The 22,500-nt window shown below is 43.7% G+C and overlaps 2 protein-coding genes across 2 annotated transcripts in view; both read right to left on the reverse strand.

Annotated features, from left to right (window-relative positions):
• The window catches only part of eno3 (enolase 3, (beta, muscle)), a 10,703-nt gene extending 4,113 nt beyond the window's left edge, over positions 1–6,590 (reverse strand). Inside the window, exons 1-5 of the mRNA XM_053686236.1 lie at positions 6,451–6,590; positions 4,967–5,052; positions 732–827; positions 317–375; positions 128–197 (exon numbers count right to left, since the gene is read on the reverse strand). Of these exons, the coding sequence (XP_053542211.1) occupies positions 128–197; positions 317–375; positions 732–827; positions 4,967–5,051 (310 nt within the window). The 5' untranslated portion in view covers position 5,052; positions 6,451–6,590. The remainder of the gene's footprint in view (positions 1–127; positions 198–316; positions 376–731; positions 828–4,966; positions 5,053–6,450) is intronic.
• Positions 6,591–7,876: 1,286 nt separating this feature from the next.
• Positions 7,877–12,103, reverse strand: pfn1 (profilin 1). Its single transcript, XM_017486631.3, has 4 exons — positions 11,961–12,103; positions 11,706–11,863; positions 9,348–9,543; positions 7,877–8,472 (listed from the first exon to the last, which is right to left on the reverse strand). Exons 2-4 carry the CDS (start codon positions 11,835–11,837, stop codon positions 8,375–8,377), a joined length of 426 nt encoding a protein of 141 aa, XP_017342120.1. The 5' UTR covers positions 11,838–11,863; positions 11,961–12,103; the 3' UTR covers positions 7,877–8,374.
• Positions 12,104–22,500: the final 10,397 nt, after the last annotated feature.

Consider the following 22,500-nt stretch of genomic DNA (forward strand, 5'->3'; position numbering starts at 1 on the left):
CACTGTGTGGGTAGATAGTTTTCTCCTATTATGAAGTGCACCATAGGTGTGTGTGTGTGTGTGTGTGTGTGTGTGTGTGTGTGTGTGTGTGTGTATGTGTGTGTGTGTGAGTGTGTGAGATACTTACATTTGTTCTCAGTTCCATCAAGCTCCAGCATGAACTTATCGATCTTCTCCTGCTCGACCACACTGAATTTCTGTCATCACACACACACACACACACACACACACACACACACACACACACACACACACACAATAAGGTCATAATAAATCCTAACACACAATTACTTGCATGAGTGTAGTGCATTTTTACCTTCACGATCAGTTTGGGACCGATGTCTTTATTGACATGATCTACAGCCTTCTGAGTGCCTGTTACACACACACATACACACATACACACATACACACACATGCACATACACACACATACACACACGCACATACACACATATAGATATTCATACATACATATACACATAGATATTCACACATACACACACATACAAACACACAGACATACACACACATACACACACACACACATATACACACACACAGACACACATATACACACACACACATACACACATACACACACATACATACACATAAACATACACACACACACACAATTTGGAAAAGTGAGAGTGTGAGAAACAGAGATGTACTTGGAACCTGTATGTGTGTGTGTGTGTGTGTGTGTGTGTGTGTGTGTGTGTGTGTACCTTTGCCCAGGTAGCGGGTCTTGTCTTCATCTCGGAGCTCCAAAGCCTCATGAACACCAGTGGAGGCTCCACTGGGAACAGCAGCTCTAAAGAGACCTGAGTGTGTGTGTGTGAGAGAGAGAAATACAGAGACAGAAAGAGAGACAGTGAGAGAGAGAGAGAGAGAGAGAGAGAGAGAGAGAGAGAGAGAGACATAGAGAGAGAGACAGAGAGAAAGAGACAGAAAAAGAGAAATACAGAAAGAGAGAGAGAGACAGAGAGAGAGAGACATAGAGAGAGAGAGAGAGAGAGAGAGAGAGAGAGAGAGAGAGACAGATGTTCAGGTTTAAATGTTCTCCAGAAGTCAGTTGTTTTGAACTAACCCCAGTGAGATCAGTGATGAAAGTAGAACAGAGATAGCAGAAACTTCATCCCTACAGACCTAAGATAATACAGATGGATCTGCACCCACAACAGACAACACCACACATTACACCTACTCACTACACCTACACCTACTCACTACACACGACACCTACTCACTACACCTACACCTACTCACTACACCTACACCTACCCACTACACACTACACCTACTCACTACACTACACCTACTCACTACACTACACCTACTCACTACACCTACTCACTACACTACACCTACTCACTACACTACACCTACTCACTACACACGACACCTACTCACTACACCTACACCTACTCACTACACCTACACCTACTCACTACACCTACACCTACTCACTACACACTACACCTACTCACTACACTACACCTACTCACTACACACGACACCTACTCACTACACCTACACCTACTCACTACACACGACACCTACTCACTACACACTACACCTACTCACTACACTACACCTACTCACTACACACGACACCTACTCACTACACCTACACCTACTCACTACACACTACACCTACTCACTACACCTACACCTACTCACTACACACTACACCTACCCACTACACACTACACCTACTCACTACACTACACCTACTCACTACACACGACACCTACTCACTACACACTACACCTACTCACTACACTACACCTACTCACTACACACGACACCTACTCACTACACACTACACCTACTCACTACACACGACACCTACTCACTACACCTACACCTACTCACTACTCACTACACCTACCCACTACACACTACACCTACTCACTACACTACACCTACTCACTACACACGACACCTACTCACTACACCTACACCTACTCACTACACACTACACCTACCCACTACACACTACACCTACTCACTACACCTACACCTACCCACTACACACTACACCTACTCACTACACACTACACCTACTCACTACACTACACCTACTCACTACACACGACACCTACTCACTACACCTACACCTACTCACTACACTACACCTACTCACTACACACGACACCTACTCACTACACACTACACCTACTCACTACACTACACCTACTCACTACACACGACACCTACTCACTACACACTACACCTACTCACTACTCACTACACCTACCCACTACACACTACACCTACTCACTACACTACACCTACTCACTACACACGACACCTACTCACTACACACTACACCTACTCACTACACCTACTCACTACACACGACACCTACTCACTACACCTACTCACTACACCTACTCACTACACCTACACCTACTCACTACACCTACACCTACTCACTACACACGACACCTACTCACTACACCTACACCTACTCAGTACACTACACCTACTCACTACTCATTACACCTACTCACTACGCCTACTCACTACACTACACCTACTCACTACACCTACTCACTACACCTACTCACTACACTACGCCTACTCACTACACCTACTCACTACACCTACTCACTACACTACACCTACTCACTACACCTACTCACTACACTACACCTACTCACTACACCTACTCACTACACTACACCTACTCACTACACTACACCTACTCACTACACTACACCTACACCCTACACCTACTCACTACACTACACCTACTCACTACACTACACCTACTCACTACTCACTACACCTACTCACTACGCCTACTCACTACACCTACTCACTACACCTACTCACTACACTACACCTACTCACTACACCTACTCACTACACTACGCCTACTCACTACACCTACTCACTACACTACACCTACTCACTACACTACACCTACTCACTACGCCTACACCTACACACTACACCTACTCACTACACCTACTCACTACACTACACCTACTCACTACACTACACCTACTCACTACACCTACTCACTACACTACGCCTACTCACTACACTACGCCTACTCACTACACCTACTCACTACACTTACACCTACTCACTACACACTACACCTACTCACTACACCTACACCTACTCACTACACACTACACCTACTCACTACACTACGCCTACTCACTACACCTACTCACTACACCTACTCACTATACCTACTCGCTACACTACGCCTACTCACTACACTACACCTACTCACTACACCTACTCACTACACTACACCTACTCACTACACCTACTCACTACACTACACCTACTCACTACGCCTACTCACTACACCTACTCACTACACTATGCCTACTCACTACACCTACTCACTACACCTACTCACTACACTACACCTACTCACTACACTACGCCTACTCACTACACACGACACCTACTCACTACACACTACACCTACTCACTACACCTACACCTACTCACTACACTACATCTACTCACTACACACTACGCCTACTCACTACACCTACTCACTACACCTACTCACTATACCTACTCACTACACTACAGCTACTCACTACGCCTACTCGCTACACTACGCCTACTCACTACACTACGCCTACTCACTACACCTACTCACTACACTACGCCTACTCACTACACTACGCCTACTCACTACACCTACTCACTACACTACACCTACTCACTACACCTACTCACTACACTACGCCTACTCACTACACCTACTCACTACACTACACCTACTCACTACACTACGCCTACTCACTACACACGACACCTACTCACTACACTACGCCTACTCACTACACCTACTCACTACACTACACCTACTCACTACACGACACCTACTCACTACACACTACACCTACTCACTACACTACGCCTACTCACTACACCTACTCACTACACCTACTCACTACACTACGCCTACTCACTACACACGACACCTACTCACTACACTACACCTACTCACTACACTACGCCTACTCACTACACCTACTCACTACACTACGCCTACTCACTACACTACGCCTACTCACTACACCTACTCACTACACCTACTCACTACACCTACTCACTACACCTACTCACTACACTACGCCTACTCACTACACCTACTCACTACACTACACCTACTCACTACACTACACCTACTCACTACACCTACTCACTACACCTACTCACTACACTACGCCTACTCACTACACTACGCCTACTCACTACACCTACTCACTACACCTACTCACTACACTACGCCTACTCACTACACTACGCCTACTCACTACACCTACTCACTACACCTACTCACTACACTACACCTACTCACTACACTACGCCTACTCACTACACCTACTCACTACACTACACCTACTCACTACACTACACCTACTCACTACACCTACTCACTACACCTACTCACTACACTACGCCTACTCACTACACTACGCCTACTCACTACACCTACTCACTACACCTACTCACTACACTACACCTACTCACTACACTACGCCTACTCACTACACCTACTCACTACACTACGCCTACTCACTACGCCTACTCACTACACTACGCCTACTCACTACACTACACCTACTCACTACACCTACTCACTACACTACGCCTACTCACTACACCTACTCACTACACCTACACACTATACCTACACACTATACATACACAGTACACACTACACCTACACACTACACACTACACCTACTCACTACACCTACACACTATACCTACACACTATACATACACAGTACACACTACACCTACACACTACACACTACACCTACTCTACTATGTGCTGCAGAACTGCTGCTTCTTCATAGATGTGAATGACAGAAACAAACCTGGTTCTCCTAAATCCTTACTTCTTGATGTGGCATTAGCTCTTCTGTGTGTGTGTCTGTGTGTGTGTGTGTGTGGGTGTGTCTGAGACCTTTGGCTGTGTAAAGGTCGACCTCCACAGTGGGGTTTCCTCTGGAGTCGAGAATCTCACGGGCCTGAATCTTAGTGATGGACATCCTGAGAGAGAGAGAATAAAATATTCAGAACCCCCCACTCCTCAATTTCTGTTTGTATTTAAACACACACACACACACACACACACACACTCGCAGCTGTTCCTGTAGATACAGCTATCTAAAGAATCCTATTTATAGTTTGTGTGTGTGTGTGTGTGTGTGTGGTCAGATACTGTCATTGTAGAGCACTTCATTATCTCTGCCCTTTACACTGCATACGTGTGTGTGTGTGTGTGTGTGTGTGTGTGTGTGTGTGTGTGTGCATGTGAGAGAGAGAGAATACTTCAGTGTAGTACACTAAGTACACTCAGGGTGACGCAGTGTAACAGTAAAAAACGTACACACACACACACACACATACACACACAGACTGTCACACTCCACTCTGGTGTGGCCTTTAGCTTACCTGCCACGCCTCCACCTTAGCTGACCAGTAAGGACTCAACACCTTATCATGAGCACAAGTGTCTTCAGTGTGTGTGTGTGTGTGTGTGTGCGTGCGTGCGTGCGTGCGTGTGTGCGCGTGCGTGCGTGCGTGTGTGTGTGCGTGTGTGTGCGTGCGTGCCCAGAGTCCAGTTCATATCAGTGCACATGTAGCACAGCACAAAGTGAGTGTGTGTTGGTAAACTGGACTTTGCACACACACACACTCACACACACACACACACACACACACACACACTGTTCATATTTAAAGAATCCACTAAACTCCTGCATTCTGAGGACCTCACGGCTCTGGAACTTTCCTGAGACATTTGTCGAGTTCTAGGATATTCTTGGAGAACATATAGGGGCTTAATACCGTGTAACACTTAACACAATCTGTGATTGGTTAGAGCAGCTCATTTGCATATTATAGATTTTTAAAAATCTCAATGCTAATAACATTATAATAAATGAAGAACAGACAGTGTGTTCCACAGCCGGACTCATTCTACAGTACAGACATAAATTCATTCTTTAGGAGGATTATTTAAATCACCCATATTTGTATAGTAGTCAGGTTATTAACACATTCAGTGATTGTTCAGGGGCTCATTTGCATATTAATCAGCTTGATCACATCATATTAATAATCAGAAACGACATATTATACAGTGCATCACACTTCTGCCTTCAGATCATTTTGCCCTTCAGTGTCACCTCTCTCTCTCTCTCTCTCTCTCTCTCTCTCTCTCACACACACATACACACACGCACACACATGCACACACCTGCCTTACTATGCTTGCAGTGAGGATCTTTCACCTCTTTTAGGTTTTTAAATAAAAAACTGCATTTTTTTTTTTTTTTTAAGTTCTGTCAGGTGGGGTCAATTGGTCCTCACCATGATTAACACACACACACACACACACACACACACACACACACACAGAAATGATGCAGTTAAGTGTGTTACCTGAGTGTGTTCGGTCGGTGTGCTCAGCAGTTTGTGTGCGTTGACTTAGAAAACAGCTGCACCATTTATAGTCCGCTGTTCCACAGCCCTATATGGTCTACAGGATAGGGACCATCTCAAAACTACACACACTCATCATGCAGGAAAACACACACACATCCTTTATGAACTGACTTTAACTTAGGGTTAACAAATGAAACATTACTGAGTGTAAATAAAAAAAAAGAAACATCAATAAAATAATAATATTGTAATTAAAACATGTATAAATATGTATAAATATGCAAATTAGGTATTACATTTTGTCCAGTTGATGATGAAGGTGTAAAAGAGGAACTCCTTCATTAAACATCATGAACAGTGGACATGTTTATGAACATGAATGTCAGGGAATGTGCTCTGTTTGTTGTTCATGGTGTAGATGGTTTGGGCTGCGAACAGGAAGTGAGCAACTGACAGGAAGTGGGTGTAGTGTGTGGTTGAAAGCTTTTTCTTCACTGCTTTTGGATTTTCATGTGCACACATGCTTTTTTTCCTCTTTTCAGCACTTCTTACTAAGAAGAGTTTCCCACACTCCTGCTCATCTACTTCCTCTCACACCTCGGCCATGTTGAACATCAACATCACACACAACGGTGTGTTATATATCCACTTAATACAGCACCAAGTCAGACGTCACAAATGATCAGTGGATGATAAGAAAATCAGTAGATCACATAAGCATGACGTATCTGTAATCTAAACCTGTTCTATAAACCCAATAACTTACCTAAAATGTGTCTGAAGTTCACATTCACTGGTTTCTCAACTTCAGCTAACAAGTAAAATAACCGCCATTTTGCATCACACTAATGTCAGGCTAAAGTCATCACTCGCTTCCATCACACTAGTCTCAGTGCACAGTTTACCAAACTCTTATATAGAAAAATTAAATCCACACAGAAGTGGCAGCCATTTTAAACACAACAACGAGCTGTTCAGATATGAACTTTGAAATGTTTAATTATATAATTGTAAGATTTCTACACATATTTGGAAGAATTTTTTTCACTATAGCTGAAGTCGTGTAAAACTCAGACACTCCCTTTAACGCTAGAAGGAGAGGTCAAAGTTCACTAAAAGAAATAAATGTGACAGTGGGATTAAGTTTGAACACACACACACACACACACACACACACACACACACACACACAATTGTTTATGAGGACAGTTGTGTAGTTGTGATGGGAGGACTTCACACACTTGACAAGTTCCAGCCATTCTTCTGTGTGTGTGTGTGTGTGTGTGTGTGTGTGTGTGAGTTAATTTCTCACTTGAACTCTTGATGACCCTTAACCTCTCCCTGAAATGAGAGCATTTATTTCAGAATGCAAAAAAATCCCCAACACAGAAACATGCACCATAAACTCACACACACTCAGTCATGATCTCAGAATAAACTTTACTATGTTCTCTTTATTGAGCTAAAATTTGAACATTTGTTCGGTTCAGCATCAAAATAATAAATCAATAAACAAAATAATCTAATAAACAGATGCCTGAGATGAAGCTCCGCCCATTCCTCAATGAGTACCATCAATCAACCAATCAAACTGACAAGGGCTGAATCGATCCATCACTGCAGCATGCTCTCCAGATTCACTGAGCAGAACACGCTGGAGTTGCCTGTGTGTGTGTGTGTGTGTGTATGTGTGTGTGTGTGTGCGTGTGTTTGTGTGTGTGTGTGTGCCCGTGCGTGCGTAGTCTGATGACCAGCTGAGCAACATAACGGTCCACACACAGACTCGGAATCTCCTATTTGATGTTCAATCCGAGCAGTGTGTGTGTGTGTGTGTGTGTGTGTGTGTGTGTGTGTGTGTGTTTGTGTGTGTGTGTGTGTGTGTGTGTGTGTGAGAGAGAGAGAGATAGAAGTGTGTGAAGGTTCAGAGATTCATCTTCCGGAGGTAAGCAGTCATATCAAAGACGGGGGGATTGACCTTTCCTCCATGAGCATCTTTCACTCCTCTAGCAATGACCAGAGCTGAGAGACAGAGAGAGAGAGACAGAGAGAAAGAGACAGAGAGAGTCAGATGGAGAGAGACAGAGAGAGAGAGACAGATGGAGACAGAGAGAGACAGAGAGAGAGACAGATGGAGAGAGACAGAGAGAAAGAGACAGAGAGAGAGAGACAGAGAGAAAGAGACAGAGAGAGAGAGACAGACAGTCAGTTTATTAACCTCTGAACACTTCTTCAGTACACATTAATAATTAAAACCAGCTCATGACAGTTAAATAAACTCCAGAATCACACTGAACAATGATGCTCACGTCTACATGACACTCCTCACTACTTTATTTTACATGGTTTATTTTACACGGTTTATTTACACAGTTATGTTGGTAAATGTTGCACAGTTTGTACAGTTTTTAAAAATTATTTAAATTTTATTACCAGTATGCCTTTATCTATATTTTTCAAATCAAATATCAACAGTTAAGGCTCTGGGGTACTGATCAGAAGGTTGGGGGTTCGAGCCCCAGCACTATTGGGTCATTCATATTGTAATGTACTGTAGTGTAGTTTAGGTGACAAATAAAGGCTTCTCCTTCATAATCATCATCTTCACTGTGTTGTAACCAGCAAGAATTTCCTTCAGTATTAATAAAGTTTATTTTATTTTATCTTAACTCAAAGTCCATTATAATAGCAAAATACCCATTAGTCTACATTAGTACCCTTATTCTACTTTAAATAGGTAAATTAGCCCCCCTTATTTTAAAAACCCAGAAAGGAACAGACAGTAAAAATCAGGTCCTGTTTTTCACGCACTTTGTAGTGCAGGACTTTTTCACCCTACTGTAATAAAGTGTGTATCTGTGTTGTGTGTATCTGTGTTGTGTGCGTGTGTGTGTTACCTTTATTTGATTTGCCAACAGTGAAGGGAAAGGGATCAGGGTCTTTATCTGAGGTCTTCATTTTCAGGTCCATGGTGTTCTGTCCATCGACGTGAAGGGCATCTCTCAGCACTGTGCACTTCTTGCCTGCTAAGGTCACTCCACCAGCAAATAAAGTGCTACGGTCATTTGCTATGAGGGCCTTCACCTCCGCTGCCTAGAGAGAGAGAGGGAGAGAGATAGGGGGAGAGAGAGAGAGGGGGAGAGAGAGGGGGGGGGGGAGAACAGGGGAGAGAGAGAGGAGGGCGAGAGAGGGAGAGAGAGGTGGAGAGAGAGAGAGGGAGGGGTAAGAGAGGCAGAGAGGGGGGGGAGAGGGAGGGAGAGGGGGAGAGGGGGGAGGTAGGGGGAGAGAGGCGGGGGGGGGGGGGGGGGGGGGGGGGTTGGAATTATGCTACAGTATACACACATGTTGTAACGTGTAGGTGGATTTTTGCAGAGCTCTCCGCCAACCTCAACACACACACACACACACACACACAGATACCTGCATCGACAAATATTCCTTCTGTAGAGAAGATTCATGTCTCATCACGTTTAGACTGTTCCTTCATTTAAAACTCCACAAGCACACACAAATACACACACTGTCTCCACAACAGAATAAGGGAAAAAACACTGCTTGAGGCAACGCTAACATTACAACACACACACACACACTTGTCTAATATGGATGTAGTCCATAACATTCTCGGTTAGATTAGTGAGGACTTGATCAGATTAATGTGGACTAGACTACAATAATGAAGATGGAAGAGGACTAGTGAGTACTTTAATAGTACAGCTGATAAGTGACCTGCTGCAACATGGACTACACTAAAGTAGACAAATAGGATTTGTGTGTGTGTGTGTGTGGCATAGTACAGACATGTAGAGACTTGCGTAGGGGAGCAAGCACAGACACAATCTCTCTCTCTCTCACACACACACAGCACACACAGAGAGATAAAGAAATAGAGTGAGAGAGATAAAGAGAGAGAGAGAGGGGTTGACAGCGATGCGCTCATGAACTCGTGTACACTTTTTCACTGGTTTTTTCACTTGTTCATCTTATCATTTATTCTCTGTTCAGATTTTATTCTTTGTCAAAACACTGTACACTCGGCCATGCCAATAAAGCTCATTTCTGCTGAATTGAATTGAGAGAGAGAGAGAGAGAGAGAGAGAGAGAGAGAGAGAGAGAGAGAGAGAGAGAGAGAGAGAGAGAGAGATGGAAACCACAGATATATACAGTTCTGCGTAATTCTGATTTTAAGTATGGGAGTACTATCAAACTAATCTCTCTCTGTTTCTGTCTCTCTCGCTGTCTATCTGTCTCTCTGTTTCTGTCTCTCTCTCTCTCTCTCTCTCTCTCTCTCTCTCTCTCTCTCTCGATTAATTTCAAAGTACTTTATTGACCTGATTGTTTACATATAATATTGCCAGAGCATCAATTATAATAGGAATAATAGTAATAATAATACAATAAAATGCAAACAATTACGAAAAATAAGCAAATAAAAAATATAAAATATAAATAAAAATGAAAAATAAAATGACAAAATGCACTTTATGCCTAATGTGGATGTAGTCCATGTAGTCTCTCTCTCTCTCTCTCACACACACACACACACACACACACACACACACACACTCTCTCTCTTTGTTGTATAATACACAGGAAAAGTTAATACAAACTTTTGAATTAAAACAAAATTAAGTTATTAAACACACGGGTTTTTAATTGGAGTTTAGTGCACGCTCAGGCGGAAGTGTGTCGCACCCTCTTCAGCCCCCGCTGCACTACTTCCTGCTTTTTAATTCGCCCATGACCAAATAAGGAGCGGTTTGGGCTGCAGAGTTCACAGCGCGCTCACAGCGCCGCTCAATTTACAGGAAAAAACTTTGATTATTCGATTATCCTTGCACGCACGAGCTCCGAACCACTCTCTCTCTCTCTCTCTCTCTCTCTCTCTCTCTCTCTCTCACTCACACACACACACATACACAGACACACACACAGTGTGGAAAGATGGATGATGGTTACACACACGATACGATTAAAGCGAAGCGCGTGCACGTCACGTCTCGGTGCCCAGCGAGTTTATCATGCGCAAAAGAAGAAGTTAAGTCACGCCCATTTCCCCATCCGGTCTTTATCACGCGCTAATGAAGCTGTAATAATTAATATAATAACAGCAGAAACATCAAGGAACCAGGTGCGCTACGTCATAGCTGTTCGCGCGCAACTGTGCTTACACTGGCACTGGATAAACTGATAGTATTCAATTGCAAGCGCATATTGATGTGTGTGTGTGTGTGTGTGTGTGTCCGCGCGCGTACCGTGACTCCATTCAGCCAGCCGCCGGGTGCTGCCGCCCACACTGACTCCTGTCCCGGTGTGTGCCCGATGATGACGGCGTCGTCCAGCCATTCGTTCTTGGTCAGACTCTGAATGTAGCTGTCCCAACTCATATTTCTCTCTGCGTTTGTTTTTGGAGCTTAAACGGATTTAGAAAATGTACAAGTTAGAAAGTGTGCGTAAAAAAGAGAAGTGAAGGCGGAAGTGAAGTGATGAAGTGAGCGCGCGCTAGGTACCTGTGCTCGGATCCTCCCGGTGACTTTAAGCAAAGCTGCTGCGATGCAAAAGTGAGCACGAGGAAGTTGCTGAGAATTTTATACTGCACGCAGTTCCGCGCCCACGCCCTGCCCTGCCTCGGGGGGTCACTTCCGCACAGAGGCAGAGAGAGAGAGAGAGAGAGTTTGTGAAGATGAAACGCGTCTGTCTCTCCGCCGTTAGATTAACCGAGCATTGAATTCCACAGGAAAAAGTTAAGCACACACACAGTGGTCCACTGACCATTTTAGACCAAAGTTTAGCTCCGATCCTGACCACACACACACACACACACACACACACACACACACACACACACACACACACTCAGATAGCCTCAGATACCTGTTCTTGGCTGTCAGGAGGGGAACCTGATGTGGTCTTCTGCTGTTGTAGCTCGTCCACCTCAAGGTTTGATATTTTGTGCATGCTGAGATGCTTTTCTGCTCAGCACGGTTGTAAAGAGTGATTATATGAGTTATTATATCCTTCCTGGCAGCTCGAACCAGTCTAGTCATTCTCCTCTGACCTCTCTACCCATCAGCCACCCACAAACTCAATGTTTTTAGTTTTTCGCACCATTCTGTGTAAACTCTGGAGACTGCTGTGTGTGAAAATCCCAAGCAGGAGATCAGCAGTTTCTGAAATACTCAGACCAGCCCATTTTGCACCAACAAGCACGCCACGGTTAAAGTCACACTTTAGAGATCAGACTATTCACTCTGATGTCTGATGTGAACATTAACTGAAGCTCTTGACTCGTATCTACAAGACTTTGGGTAACTGCATACATGAGCAGGTGTACAGGTGTTCCTAATAAAGTGGATGTTGAGTGTATATATCAAAATGTATTGTGAGTTATAATGATGAATGTGTAAAGTGGAGATTATACACAATGTGTGTAGAGTGTGAGTGCTCAGGTCTGCTCTCTCAACACCCTCACAACCCTGCACACTATTCCTCATTTATTTGCATTGTTTTGTACGTGAAAAGCCCATGACCCTCTGAGAGGGGGGAGAGAGCGAGAGAAAGAGAGAGAGAGAGGGAGAGAGGGAGAGGGAGGGAGAGAGAGGGTGAGAAAGGGAAAGAGGGAGGGAGAGAGTGGGAGAGAGTGGGAGAGGGAGGGGGGGCAGGGAGAGGGAGGGAGAGGGGGGAGAGAGAGGGGAGAGAGAGAGGGAGAGGAGGAGAGAATGAGAGAAAAGAGTTCTCAGTCTACTTGCATATCCGTTTACTAAGCTGCAGAAACTGAAGTAAACTCTAATCCGATCTGCTCTCAGATTTTAGATGGAAGTGAATCAGAGACCAAACACACTGCTGACTGTTTCTGAGTTAAACTGAAATGTTCTGAATTTGTTATGACTTATTCATGACATTTTCTGAAAAAAGCTTGTGGACATAATCACTACTGACTTTAACGACCTGAATGGAGTGCATTGTGTATTTAACTTCCTGTGTGGAAAGCACATGTTCACACACACACACACACGCACGCACGCACGCACGCACGCACGCACACACACGCACACCTCTGGTTTCTTTTTGATTTTTGAGCATGTTTAAATTATTTTAAATAAAACACTGAGACTCCATGACCAGAGCTCCATAAAATATGGCTGCAGAAGTCGAAGAGAGACTCTGATTGGTTGAGAGATTTAAATATGCATCAAAACTGTCATGTTACACACTAGCTATAAAATTGTGAGGACAGTGAGGGCTCTGTTTCTGTTTCTGCTACAAATTTACTAACTGAATGAAACCAGTGATCGCTGGTCAGATCAGCTGCACCAACTTCACTAACTTCACCAGCTGCACCAGCTTCACCAACTTCATCAATTTCACCAACTTCACCTGCTGCACCATCTGCACCAGCTTCACCAACTTCACCAGAAACAAACTGATTTGACTTTCTAATCAGTAGTCAAGTCAACTGAACTGTACCTCCTCTCCTCCTCTCCTCCTTCACTATACCTCCTCTTCTTCTCTCATCCTCTCCTCCTCTCCACCTTCACTATACCTCCTCACCTCCTTCTCTCCACCTATACTATACCTCCTCTCCACCTTCACTATAGCTCTTGATCTCCTCTCCTCCTCCGCTCCACCTTCACTATAGCTCTTCTCCTCTTCTCCTCCTCCTCTCCACCTATACTATACCTCCTCTCCACCTTCACTATACCTCCTCTTCAGCTTCAGACCAATCATACCCTGGCATTATGACATTATAAGGAGTCACACACTCCAGACTGTGCTGTTCTATGAAATTAATAAACGCCAGGATGGGGTGATGAGGCATGATGCAAAGCGCAAAATGCAACCGCACGGTCTGGAGCGTGTTATTCTGCTTATACCAACAGTAATTTACCAACTATTACAACATTTAATCTATTAATGAATGACATCACATTTAATGTTGTGGAAAATCCGAGAGACAAGTTAACTCCTGTTCATGTGTGTTATAGTTGTAGTAAACAGTTATTCTTCATCAACCTCTCTCTCTCTCTCTTTCTATATACATATAGTGCTCACCTACTGACCAATCAGATTCGAGACTGCACTGTGGTATTGTTAACTGTATATCCATGTAAATCCATGGTAGTCTTACAGATATCACACAACAACAGTGATTCAAAAGATTGAGCAGGGATTGTCCTGTTTGGCCACACCCCACTTGGCCACATCCCAGTTACTCACAATGTTAATCAGTGTGTGTATATTCGTCTACATGAAAACAGATTCTGTTTGTGTTTGACACACTGGCTCAGAGATTAATGTCATAAGTGTGTGTGTGTGTGTGTGTGTGTGTGTGTGTGTGTGTGTGTGTGTGTGTGTGTGTGTGTGATGTTTAAAAGTTTCATGAACAAATTACACACAATAAGGCTGTGTGATCAAGGATTACTGCAGGATCACAGTCACACCTCTGTAAGTGATGATGTAATGTAAAGTTACAGTGATAATACTGAGAGACAGACAGAGAGACAGACAGACAGACAGAGTCATTGAAAATAAACATAATATATTCAACAAAGAAAAGTGAAATATATCTTATACCAGATTTAGTTTAGGCTTTAGTAGTTTTAAAGTGGCCTGTGTCTCAGTGAACTGAAGGTTTAGTCCACTACAGTATATTATACACTCATCACTTTCACCTGAAGACATGAAATGGAGCGGGTTCTCCTCCTTCAGCTACAGTGTGTGAGAATGAGGGTGAATTTATTAATAAGTCCTGAATACTCAACAGACACACTGCACTTCTCTCAAAGTAACCTCTGATAAATCTGTAGAAGACGAGCTGTGACAGGAATTCAGAAACAAGTCTCTAGATGCAGAAAAAAGCCAAAACAGCACATACACACACACACACACACACACACATACACACATACACACACACACACACACATACACACACACATACATACACACATACACACAAACACACACACACTAGGAGTTCGTCTGTCGGTTTCGACGAAGACCGAAGTTTCCATTTCTGCCTCCATTATGGAGAACACAAACTTGAACTTGACTTGAATTGGATTAAAGTGAGGAAGACTTGCGCAGCATCAGCCTCAGTCTCACTTCCCGGTGACCACCATGATCCAGTGGCAAGACTGAATCAAGACGACTGAAGATGGCACCCGGGCACAGTGATTCATACACCTGTTCACTACGGACACTTTGGAAACACCAATCCGTCTTTGGACTGGGGGAGGAAACCGGAGTACCCGGAGGAAACCCCCGCAGCAGAGGGAGAACATGTAAACTCCGCACTCACAGGGCCATGGTGTGGCCGAACTCCCAACCCTGGAGGTATGAGGCGAACGTGCAAACCACTAAGCCACCATGCGCCCTACACACATACACACATACACACACACACAGACAAACACTTTTTGAGATTAAAAACCCCTTTGCTCAGTTTGATTAGTAGAGTTTGGAGAAGTTTTATAAGAGTGTTATATTACTGTTATAATATATTCAGCAAACACAAACTAAATATCTAAACGTAAAATTGTTGACATTTTCAGTGGCCACTGGTTAGGGTTATGGTTAGGTTTTGTGTGACTCGGTTTCTTGTCAGTCTGCTCTAGAGTTTTGGGGTTTTCGTTGGCAAAAATATAGACTTTATTACCGAAGCGATAGAGACAAGTCGGTTTGCAAAGCAACTGCCGGAGTCTCGATACACACTTTTATACACATTGGTGCATCTTCTCTAACACAGGTGGCTTTATCAGTACGTGCATATTCTAAACTTCTAACTTCTGCAGTTTCAACAATAAACCACTCATGAAGCTTGGCAATAACAGTTATACACTAATAATGGGAGAGAGACAGACAGGCAAAGAGAGACAGAGGGAGACAGACAGAGGGAGATAGACACAGACAGAGAGAAAGAGACAGCGAGAGAGAGAGACATAAAGAGACAGACAGAGAGAGACAGACACAAACAGGCAAAGGGAGAGAGACCGAAGGGGACAGACAAAGAGAGAGAGACACACAAATAGGCTAAGAGAGAGAGACAGAAAGAGACAGAGAGAGAGGGACAGACACAAACAGGCAAAGAGAGAGAGACAGAAACAGACAGACAGAGAGAGACACACACAAACAGGCAGAGAGAGAGAGACAGAAAGAGACAGAGAGAGAGAGAGAGAGAAACAGACACAGACTGGCAAAGAAAGACAGACAGAGATAGACAGACAGACAGACAGAGAGACAGAAAGAGTCAGACAGAGAGAGACAGACAGACAGACAGAGAGACAGGCAGCGGCAGATAAAGAGAGCATTCTGCAAGCCTCAACCACAACGTCCTGTTTGCCGATTTAAAGTGTGTAAGCAGACAGGAAATTTAGCTGAAGTTGGGCGTTTCCAACACACACACACACACACACAGTGTGAGTGTGAAACACTTTGAGAATTATACAAACACTCTATGACTCGTTGATATGAATCTGTTAGTTCCGATCAGTGAACCTGATTGGACAGTGGACAGGAAGTGGAGAACAGCAGGCCAGTTTCAGTCTGACCAATCACAATGTGCTGTGCAGTGCCACCAAAACGACTAATCAGCTGCTGCCATGTGAGAACAAGAACAGGAAGAGGAAGTGTGTGTTTTTGGGCTAGGTTAGCACTTTTAGGAATAGAATGTGTTAGAAAAATGTACCAGCATCTCTTTCTCTCTCTCATGCACGTTCACACACAGACACACACACAAACACACAGTGTTCTCTAACTCAGCTTCTCTGTCAGGGTTAACATGTTCAAACAAGCCATCCAAATATTTCAGCTATCAGAGAGACAGAATTTTATTTATTTATTTATTTATTTATTTGTTTATTTATTAAACAGGGACAATGTACATTAATGATCAGTCTTTATTTTTCAGTGAGAGACAGACCGAGGAAGAGAGAGAGAGAGAGAGAGAGAGAGAGAGAGAGAGAGAGAGAGAGAGAGAGAGAGAGACAGGCAGACCAATAGAGAGATAGACAGACAGACCAATAGTGAGACAGAGAGACAGAGAAAAAGAGAGGGGGAGAGAGAGAGAGAGAGAGAGAGAGAGAGAGAGAGAGAGAGAGAGAGAGAGAGAGAGAGAGAACAATACAGAGAGAGAGAGAGAGAGAGACAGACCAATACAGAGAGAGAGCGACAGAGAGAGATGTTCAGATTTCACAATTTTTAAGTCAAGCAGTTGTTTTTGTGCTTCTCTGTTCATGTGACCTGTTCTCACCCAATCACAGCTCACTTGTGTGTGTGTGTGTGTGTGTGTGTGTGTGTGTGTGTGTGTGTGTGTGTGTGCATGAGGTGAAATTCCAGTGTTTCATGTGAACACATGCTGCTGAGTAATGAGGAGAATTCATGCCTGCAGGACACACACACACACACACACACACACACACACACACACACACACAGACATACACACTCCTGTCCCCATCCCTGTCCTGTTACGGGTTACTGATCAGAAGGTTGGGGGTTCCAGCTGTGAGGCGGTTAACCCTCTCTGCTCCAGGACACTGTATCATGGCTAACCTGACCTCTGACCTCTGACCCCTAACAAGCTGGGATGTGCAAATAATATAGAAAATAATATACTGTGGTGTATATTTGACACATAAAGACATCTTCTCCTGTTTCACATTTAGAGAAAACAAATCTGTTCCTCATAGATGTTCTAGTTTTTATGTGTAGTGACAGTTCTGTGTTCATCTGAGCTTTCAGAAGGGAAACAGCAGCTTCCTCTCCTGCTTCCTGCTTTCTGTAAAGGTGAAAGAGTACATGAGTTTAAAGCTTTCACAGTGTGAGGAGAACATGTCCATCACCATCATCACACTCCATCACCACACTCCATCACCATCACACTCCACCACCACATTCATTGGAGTGTGGTGGTGGTGGTGGACATGTTCTCCTCACACTGTGAAAGCTTTAAACTTTAAAGTTGGTGCTCTCTTTATCTGTGTCTATCTCTTTATCACCATCATCACACTCCATCACCATCATCACACTCCATCACCACACTCCATCACCATCATCACAATCCATCACCACACTCCATCACCATCACCACACTCCATCACCACACTCCATCACCATCATCATACTCCATCACCATCATCACACTCCATCACCATCATCACACTCCATCACCACACTCCATCACCATCATCATACTCCATCACCATCATCACACTCCATCACCATCATCACACTCCATCACCACACTCCATCACCATCATCATACTCCATCACCACACTCCATAACCATCACACTCCATCACCATCATCACAATCCATCACCACACTCCATCACCATCATCACACTCCATCACCATCATCACACTCCATCACCATCACCACACTCCATAACCATCACACTCCATCACCATCATCACAATCCATCGCCACACTCCATCACCATCATCACACTCCATCACCATCATCACACTCCATCACCACACTCCATCACCATCATCACACTCCATCACCACACTCCATCACCATAACCACACTCCATCACCATCACACTCCATCACCATCATCACAATCCATCACCACACTCCATCACCATCATCACAATCCATCACCACACTCCATCACCATCATCACAATCCATCACCACACTCCATCACCATCACCACACTCCATCACCATCACACTCCATCACCATCACACCCCATCACCACCACCACACTTCATCACCATCATCACACTCCATCACCACACTCCATCACCACACTCCATCACCATCATCACACTCCATCACCATCACCACACTCCATCACCACACTCCATCACCATCACACTCCATCACCATCATCACACTCCATCACCACACTCTATCACCATCACCACACTCCATCACCATAATCACACTCCATCACCACACTCCATCACCACACTCCATCACCATCATCACACTCCATCACCATCACCACACTCCATCACCACACTCCATCACCATCATCACACTCCATCACCATCACCACACTCCATCACCACACTCCATCACCATCACACTCCATCACCATCATCACACTCCATCACCACACTCTATCACCATCACCACACTCCATCACCATAATCACACTCCATCACCACACTCCACCACCACACTCCATCATCACACTCCATCACCATCATCACACTCCATCATCACTCTCCATCACCATCATCATACTCCATCACCACACTCCATTATCACACTCCATCACCATCCCCACACTCCATCACCACCACCACCACCACACTCCATCATCACACTCCATCACCATACTCTCTCCTGACCAAAGCCTGATTCTGGAGGGAGTGACATCTACAAACCAACCCACCTATCACAGACCAGCTCTGTGTGTGTGTGTGTGTGTGTGTGTGTGTGTGTGTGTGTGTGTGTGTGTGTGTGTATTTATAAATCTCTAGCATTAACTCTAGCAATAAGTGTGACCTGAATGTGTTGTTCCACAGTGACTCTATGACTTCCTGTGTGGAACAGGAAGTGGTGAAACGGTCTCTGACATGCCGCCATCTTACACCTCTCATTTCTCTTCTCTATTTTACTCATCTCTCCTTCCACTCATTCACCATCTCCTCTCATTCACTCCACTTCCTGTTCAGACACACTGCAACACACACTTTACACAATACAACAAACACTGCAACACACACATTACACACTGCAATACACACATCACACACTGCTACACACCCATCACACACTGCTACACACACCTTACACAATACAATACACACTGCAATACACACATTACACACTGCAACACACACCTTTCACAATTAATGTGACCATATTAGGAAAAATACAGAGACAGAATGATACTGGTTATCACACACACACACACACACACACACACAGACACACACGCACACGCACAGGTCCTGAGGAGTGTGTGTTATGAAACCTGAGAGGATCAGGCATGCCTACACATACATACACACAGTCATGTGAAAAAGTAAGTACACCCCATGGAAATTGCTGGCTTTTTTTATTTATTTATATATATTTTTTACATATTTGGACGAGCAAACATTTGATCCTCTTTGATGCAGTCCCTATTAATAAAGGTAATATACTTGAACAAAACCAGAAAATATATATTTAAAATCATTTATTCAACAGAAATATCAATAGATTTCTGTGGAAAAAGTAAGTACACCCTTGACCTGAGAAGCTAGTATTGCCCCTTTTAGCAGAAATAACTTCTTATAGATGTTTTGCATAATTGTCCACCAGGTTTGCTGGAATATTTGACCACGCTTCCATGCAATATTCTTTCAGCTGCAAGATTTTTGAGGGTTTTCTTGCATGCTCTGCCCGTTTCACATACCCCCACAACATTTTAAATGGGAGTCAAACCCGGGGCTTTGATTCGGCCGTTCCATAAAACTCCATTTCTTCTTTTTGAGACATTCCTTGGTGGATTTGCTCGTATGCTTAGGATCATTATCCTGTTGAAAGGTCCACTTTCAGTTCAACTCCAATTTTTGGAGATGGCCTCACGTTATCTTCAAGCTCTCATAGGAACCCACAACCTTTTTCTGAAGGCCTTACAGAACTCTTTAGATCTTGGCATGATGACACCAAACACCTCAATAACAAAGGGAACACCAGACACTAGATATGAGAGGGGTATAAATAAGACCAGTTCCACCTGCACTCCATGAGCAGGATCTAATCACTGACTTCACTGACACCTGATCTTCAACACCTGATTCTAATTTTATGGGTTTGAAGGTGTAATAAATGTAGGGGTGTATGTACTTTTTCCATGTGACTGATCTGTTTTTTTTATGTTGATGTTTTTTTAAATTGTGAAAATTATATATATACTGATTACTGTATCCATGTTAATTATAGAACTTAGTTCTATAATTTTATATATAACATTATAAAAGTGTGTGTGAGTGTGTGTGTGTGAGTGACTATACTGTAAGTGAATGTAAAGAGTCTGACAGTAAATGTAGTGAACAGGAAGTGAAGACGCTCTCACAGAGATAAACATGCAGAAGTGTGATGTTGATACGTGCAGGGGAAATTCTTCAGCAGAGGAAGTGAGAGAGAGAGAGAGAGAGAGAGAGAGAGAGAGAGAGAGAGAGAGAGAGAGAGAGAGAGAGAGAGAGAGATGAGCTCCATCTGCAGGTCAGCTTTGTTTAGTTTGTTGACCTTTGACTCCATATAACATCACATTTCTATAGGGATATGATGAGTGTAACACTTCCCAGGTTCAAGTCGGGAATGAGGAAGCTTGGAACAACTCAAAATCATTTTTTTACTCTTAATATTTTACTTTCACTTTTCAGTGTTTTTATTTTCTAAACTCACACGTACGCTCCAGGTTCTGTGCTGGTTGGTTGGTTCTCTCTCTCTTTCACTCTCTCTCTCTCTCTCTCTCTCTCTCTCTCTCTCTCTCACACACACACACACACACACACAGGGAAGCAACAGAAAGCACAAAGAGACACAAATCAACTTTGACTAAACACATGCAGGAGGGGATCACTAGGCGTTACCTGCAGGTGAGGATCACTGGGTGTTACCTGCAGGTTCATCTCCTCTCCTTCCACAGCAGACACTGGACCACAATAACATTCAGTGAAAACCTAATAATTTAATCAGTAATTTCAGCATCACATAGTGAAGTGTGTAGCAGTGTTGTGTGGTGATTTTAAAGCCAAAAATCTGATTGATTGCTTTCTCATAAACAAACAAACAAAAACAAGTTGAGTGATATAGCCAAAAGTATGTGCACCCCTTCTGATGGTTGAGTTCAGGTGTTTCAGCCACGCCCATTGCTAACAGGTGAATAAAATCCAGCACATGGCCCTGCACTCTCTATAGACAGATATTAGCAGTAGAATGAAGATCACAGTGACTCTAAACATCTCCCTGTCACAAAACGCCTCCTTTACCACAAGTCAGTTTGTGACGTTTCTTCCCTGCTAGATCTGCCCCGGTCACCTGTAAATGCTATTACTGTGACACAGAAGCATCTCGGAGCAACAGCAGATCAGCTA

Source organism: Ictalurus punctatus, chromosome 15 (genome assembly GCF_001660625.3).
Source record: "Ictalurus punctatus breed USDA103 chromosome 15, Coco_2.0, whole genome shotgun sequence".
Lineage (NCBI taxonomy): Eukaryota > Metazoa > Chordata > Actinopteri > Siluriformes > Ictaluridae > Ictalurus > Ictalurus punctatus.

Bases quoted from the DNA above. Each gene is read 5' to 3' on its own strand.
- pfn1 (XM_017486631.3), bottom strand. From the start codon at position 11,837: ATGAGTTGGGACAGCTACATTCAGAGTCTGACCAAGAACGAATGGCTG. The intron at 9,544-11,705 runs GTACGCGCGCGG...CTCTCTCTCTAG, and splicing joins GCTGGCTGAATGGAGTCACG to GCAGCGGAGGTGAAGGCCCT. The intron at 8,473-9,347 runs GTAACACACACA...TCTGTCTCTCAG, and splicing joins TGTTGGCAAATCAAATAAAG to CTCTGGTCATTGCTAGAGGA.